Source organism: Electrophorus electricus, unplaced genomic scaffold (genome assembly GCF_041902795.1).
Source record: "Electrophorus electricus isolate QZ-2024a unplaced genomic scaffold, ASM4190279v1 Scaffold32, whole genome shotgun sequence".
Classification (NCBI taxonomy): Eukaryota; Metazoa; Chordata; class Actinopteri; order Gymnotiformes; family Gymnotidae; genus Electrophorus; species Electrophorus electricus.
The window spans coordinates 2,662,223-2,668,701 of NW_027658605.1; the positions used below are offsets into that span (position 1 = coordinate 2,662,223).

The following is a 6,479-nucleotide window of genomic DNA, read 5'->3' on the forward strand; positions in this document are numbered from 1 at the left end:
ATGTTAAAAGTTATAAATGTAAATGACAATTAATTATTCATACTGTTGTTGGTGGGGAATTCAGTAGATTGACTGATTTAAACAACTCCCAAAGTATTTGCATAACCTGAAACACACATTATGAAGACTTCCATTAAAATTACATTTATTTCAAGATTAGACTAGGAATGGAAAGAAGTACAATGTAAGAAAAAATCAAATAGGTCCTCTGAAAAAGCTGAAATTGTCAGTCATGTAAAGCTTTTACAAGATGAAGCATAATGTCATGGAATGTTAGCCTCCCTCGAGTCATGTGGTTTGGCCTGCCACGTTCAGTGGGAGGGCTGTGTTTGCAACCACACCTGCACCTTGTTCGTCTCAATGTATATAAACCCGTGTTAAAGTGTACAGGGTGTTGGTCATTGTCGGTGTAATGTCTGAATGTAACATGTTTATGTTAGATGTATTCTTGTGTATCATGTTTGTTTAACTTCATTTGTTTCAGGTCCATGTTTATTGTTTCTAATACGTGAGTGCCACTGTCATTTATGTTAATAAATGTTCGTCCCAGTCGGTGGAGTCTGTGCGTCCTGCCCCTCGCCCTATGGCACTCGGGCCGCCACACGTAATCACAGTGCATTATTTCTTTATTATATTAAACTTTTGTACTGGTGTTAAAGCAGGCCAAATATTATACATTGATTCATATACTAAGTACTAAAAGTGTTATACATTGATTGATGCGGAGAAAACTATACATCAACTTTTTTATGGCTACTAAATAAAGGTACAATACTGAGCCTGATAAGTATAAACATTTTAAACAGCTTTTTATCGTTTAGGGTTTTTTTTTCCTTTTGTGCAAGTCTAAATTAGTCCACTGGGACAATGACACACAAACACTAACACCAACACATCAATGGTCCCTCAATTTAGAGTATTTTTTATTTGAAATGGAGCCGAACTGAGCATGACAACACTGGGATGGAGCAGCGGGTAGGAGAGCCTCATCTTCAGCGTTGCTTGGAGGTGCTCTCCATGGAAGTGATGGCCCAGGGGTGGAAGAATGCCATTCTGGTGGAGAAGGTGGGGTGCCAATGAGACAGGTGTGTCATGCCTGCAGAAGACACTGTCAGAGGCAGATAAGCAGAAGGACAAGGTGAAGTAACATAGCTCAAGGTCCCTACTTAACTGCACCATTTAGAAAGCATGCATAACTTAAAGATAGTTGTGAAAGCCTGAAGGTCTACAACAGGCAGTAATGAACTTTTCTAAACTGGATTTATGGGTTTTACATTGCGCAGAGGCTGAACGATTTTTAATTTCGACCTTTTGTCAGTGTGTTTACAGTATTTACTTACTGTAGCCCAGTCCTTGAATGAAGTATTTCAAGGCTTCTGCCAGCTTGCCAGGCTATAAGGTAAGAACAGGACACAATAGATTACACAGTGCATCACTCAGTTTGAATGCAAGAGCATTATTTTAATGGGTAACGACAGACCTGATCAAGCTGTGGTAGACCTCCACAGTCAGCCATCTTCATGAGGGACAACATGAAGGACAATGTTATTCACCACAAGTTCATCACAAAGTTCTAGATTTATAAGCCCCCAGTGACATATAATGACTTCTGCATTTATAATGAGAGTCAAATAAAAAAAGCAAAACATAACATTTTAAGTATCGCTTTGCTGAGGTTTGAAGGTCACTAACTTTGAGGAGGGTTGTCTTTGAGGGATTCATTTTGGAATTGCAGTCAACCTACGACGGAAAACACAAACATTTGCACGCAGGCTCCCAGGTACATATAGAAGTTTGATTTGAATGCTGGGTTGGATTTTGAATGTTGTTTTTAAACTTCTGCATGTAAAACAAGCTGTACATACCACAGCATCCACCACAGGAGAGTCATCTCCTACCACCAGAAGAGTGTGACACCTACAGCAACAAAACCTTTCAGGCATGTGGTGGCACAGGGGCATTTTACATCAAAAAATAACATGGAATAAGGATAAAAGAGAAACAGTTTCTCACTTACTTTAGAGTCTTTCTACCCAGAGAAGTTCTCTTAATGTTCAGTTTACTTCGGCTGAAAATTGATCAGATCTAATAAGACTGGGAGCTGTTCATATGACAAACAAGTCTAGAAGCAGAGAGCTCAGAAGATTCCATAGAATGCAGATGTCAGTCATACCTGTTGTAGGACTTCATAAAATGCAGAAGGTTGGTCTGGTTAATCCTTTTGCTGATGTTGTGACGGAAGGTCTTTACAAATTCTGCCTTCTTCTTAATCTCCTCCTGCCACGGTGCCATAAAGGAGTCAGTCCAAGACACAATCAGTCACAAAACATTAAAACTTGATGTGAATATGAATTTAAATGTCTCTTCCTCTATATGCACAGTCTGCACAGGCACTCGAGACAGAAATGTATAATAAAAGGAATATGTAAAAAAAAAAAAAAACATTGTTGACCTTTTGATGGACAATAATGTAGGCATCTGGTTCTTTAGTTACGAAAAGGACACAGTCTAAATTCAGGACAGCTCATTTGGAACACTCATCTTTAGTAATAAGGCATTTAACTTTTAAATATTCTAGTTCAGTGTTTAGTGACCCAGTCCACAGTACACATGAAATGGCCCACATGTTTATTCTAACCCAGCCCAGTACAACTGTACCAGGTGTTCATTTTCCTAATGGCTTGGTTTAGGAGCTAGGATGATGTTGTCAGGAGCTGGGATAGAGGGAAAATGTGGGATGTCAGATGTATCACAAGGACTGGGTTGACAAGTACTGCTCAATAATACATACAATATACATTTCATTTTAGGCGTTATTTCGTACCTGACCGAACAGGTGGGAGATGACAACACTGGGGGGACCAAGGGCCCAGCTGGAAATCTGTGGAAAGTGTGGGTTGATCTTTAGTGGCTGGAGTACACATAAGCTTTGATCAAATACATTACTTTATTAAAAGAGGCTTGACACTGTTCTAAGGATCCTAAAAGAATAAAAATATAGGGTCGATTGTCACCATATGATTGGCATGAAAGGTTAACTGGAAACTGCAGAAAACTAAGAGTAATATGCTGAGAACTATTTGTTATCACATTGAAAGTTATATGGATTCAGTGAACAGCCAAGACACAGGGAACAAGACAGTTTAAATACATGAAGTAATAAGAGTTAAACAAGACAGGTGCAAATAATAAGGAGCGGAGAAAATGAAGCTAAGGAACGGAACCACAACAAGGAAGTAAAGCAAAACAAAAGACATGAGACAGGGAAACCATAGACATGGACGCTAGGTGGGACCAGCTAAACGACATAATTGTAGAGATACAGGGATCGTGATGATTAAGCAGGGTGTTAACAGAATGATAATTACTATTGCATTAGACTGTGATACCTTGGATGCTGCCCGGTCTGCCCAGCCCTCTACCTGAGCATTAATGTTCATCAGGACAAGGCCCTCAACCAAGTCTGGGTACTTCAACTGCAAGACATTTATGCATGAGCAGTCAAAGGGAGATGAACCTTCAGGGCAAAATTACTTACTATATGTCAAACTGTTGTAGTTAAATGAGCAATTAAGAGTCTCCATATTTGGCATTCTTGCACTTTACATTGCACTTAGAAAAAGGTTTGTTTACATGTGCAAGCAGAGGAACAATAGTGAAGTGTCAGTATTCTGGAGAGTTGATGTCTAGCTAGCTTGACAGTGTAATGATTAGGATTATGCTGCAAGTATCAACACTTTGTTACAAAGCAAGAATTTCACCAAGGAGTAATCCTTGTTTGATCATTGTGTTAAAATCTATTGGGAAGAAAGACAGTGCTACAACTCACAGCGAACCGTGTGAGGATGTTTGCTCCTGCTCCAACACCCATTCCAATAACACTCTTAATTCTGTGGAGAGAAAAAAATGTACATAACTTTAAACCATTAAAGCGCAAGGTTTCAGATTAGAACAAGGATTGACAGTTTAATCTCAGAGTAAATGGCTAATCTGGTTCACTCACTTAAAATGCTTGAGCACAATTGGGAGGGTCTCGGAGAGCTTGTCCATTGAGGGATATGTGAATCTACAGGAAAAAATTGCCCTGAGTGAGTTATAATTCTAAGGGACGCCACTGATTCTTCAGGATTTGAACCTGCTAAACCTAGCTATGATGTACTGGGAGCCACAGCCATCAATGTAGCATATGAACGCTAAGAAAAAAGTTCATGAAAGAAACCCTGGTGCATGACAAGCCGGTGCCAGCTAGACATGCTGACAGTCAGGGCCTCCAGATGTTAGTTTAGGTGGGCACCAACACCATGGCATAGAGTCGTCCTGTCTGACTGCCAGGAAGGAGTGGTCTGAGGGCAGACGGAGGGCTATGGAGTAGGTTCTGATAAATATACATTCTGGAAAAAATTGTATGGGGTAGCTGAAGGTCACATTTTAGATTAGATTTAACCTTGGAATGTCTTTCAGCCCCTGAAAGAACATTGTGGCATATGGTGCACTCACGCTCACCCTGCAGGGAAGGTGCTGGCACCCTCATGTTGCCCAGGAGCGTTGACCTGACACACGGCAAAGTGTCGCATGATTTCCTGCATGTCCTCATCATAGAAAAGAACGTCGAAGCAAGTTTTGTCTGCAGACATGCATTCCAGGGTCATTACAACACAATAAATGATGCTTATGCTAAGTTTTAGACTTTAGAGCAATCAGCTACGTGCCACAAGCAACAGTATCAGAGTCTTACGGTTCATTCCGATGTCATGGTAGGTGAGGATGACCGGTCGGTTATCCCTGGGGATACCTGCCATGGTGCAGCATACAGTGCCAAAGGGGGTCTCCACATTGTCCTCCTATAAGACCCAGGTGGAGTATAAAGGTCTAGGTCTAGATGTATAAGAAAAACCTCTAAAAAGAGGTCTGATTCCACTGCAGTGGTTTTGTGTGTCAGGACATTACTCTGTCACACTTAGAACTACTTCTGTGGAATGAGCCTCTTATCACGAGGAATGTCAATCATTTATTTATTATTTATCATTAACCAAGTTAATTTGTTTACAAAAGATCATGTTTGACTCAGAAGACACATGACAGTGCTTGAAAACATGCTTTATGGGTAAAAGCTTTAGCCTATTGAAACATCTGTGAAAAGGTAGTGCTACTTACCACAACTTGACCCCAAAATGCCCCCTTAAAATCCTTCAGACAAAACACAGAGAAAAATAGATTTTGGAGTGGTAACATTTCATTCTGGATGTGAAAAGATCCATCCCATAGACTTTATTCTATTAACAGTACTCAATGTCTGAAAATACAGCCTTATTTTACCGGACACAACGGGTCCATACAAAAGGCATCATCAGATGTTTCTTCATCATCCTCCAATAGAGGGTTATAGAGGGCCTGGGGGTTAAGAAGCAAAAATTCTCAGTACAAAGTTAGATAAAACTTGGTTGTAAGGTAGTATTAAACAAGTATTCTCTTTTTAAAACATTTGCCCAACCTACCCTTTTTGCCATTATCCCAAAAGTTGACGAGCAAATATTCCTCGCTAAATCGATTCCCTGTCTGAATACCGTCTGCATTGCTGGTGCCACTGTAAGGGTCGTTTCCTTTTGGTCACAGAGATTCAGTACAGACTTATTTGGATATTAGGCTGTGCAGTTCCAATTTAGAATATTTGCAGCTCTCCTGTAATAGTAATATTATGACATCACTAAAATACTTTTGAGCAGTTTAATGACAGATTCCCTAAAATCTATATGACAAGAACACCATGCCACTTTTTAATGCTTGATGAAGTATGTTTTGGATGTTACAGCTGTTTTTCTGACAGACCTTCTCTGTTTGAAATGCATCAAAATGATCCCTAAGAGACTAAAGATTCCACTGTACCTTGTTCTGTAAAATTCAGTAGTAATCCACCACCTATGGTTAGGTTTAATTCACCCTATTGTCTCCCAACCTTTGAACTGCTGAAGTGTGTCAAGTGAAATAACATATAGATGCTTGCGCTCACCTTTAAAATAGATGTAGTGATGTCATAGCCATTGTGACGTCATAGACATTGTGATGTTACTACAGGGTTGCGCTGACATTTTGGTCATTGGGAAAATAAGTCAAAAGTTTAAAAAATATGTGAAATCCCTATTTTTAGCGGCAGCTGAGTACGTAGCTGAAAGATGGGTACAGTTATATAGACATTTATTACAGTTTTCCAATACAACACGAAGTCCCTCCATGCAGGCACTACATGGGTTTTTGATAAAGATCAAGACATTAACTGTAATACAGAGAGAGGTCGGTAGAGTAGGCAAAACTGTCATCAAGTAAAATTACTGTTACTTTAAAATAATAACTACTGAAGTAGAAGTAAAAGTAGTCATTTAAATTATTACTTAAGTAAAAGTAAGAAAGTATCTGTTACAAGAATACTCAAGTAGCAAGTTACTTCACTGGAACTCATTTAATAGCAGTTTAATGCCATTGAA

The 6,479-nt window shown here is 39.5% G+C and overlaps 1 protein-coding gene and 1 long non-coding RNA gene across 2 annotated transcripts; both read right to left on the bottom strand.

Moving 5' to 3' along the window:
• Positions 1-775: 775 nt before the first annotated feature.
• LOC145655704 (protein NDRG1-like) lies at positions 776-5,391 on the bottom strand (the record flags this gene model as incomplete). The annotated part of the gene is made up of 11 exons (XM_081709194.1): positions 776-1,053; positions 1,341-1,392; positions 1,481-1,516; positions 1,693-1,740; positions 1,866-1,901; positions 3,390-3,476; positions 3,830-3,890; positions 4,004-4,066; positions 4,504-4,624; positions 4,736-4,841; positions 5,317-5,391. Coding segments are annotated over 11 exons (843 nt in total), but the record flags the coding sequence as incomplete, so codon positions are not given.
• LOC145655708 (uncharacterized) lies at positions 2,016-2,883 on the bottom strand. Its single transcript, XR_014121687.1, has 3 exons — positions 2,825-2,883; positions 2,174-2,277; positions 2,016-2,068 (listed from the first exon to the last, which is right to left on the bottom strand). It is a non-coding gene; the product is annotated as an uncharacterized LOC145655708 (long non-coding RNA).
• Positions 5,392-6,479: the final 1,088 nt, after the last annotated feature.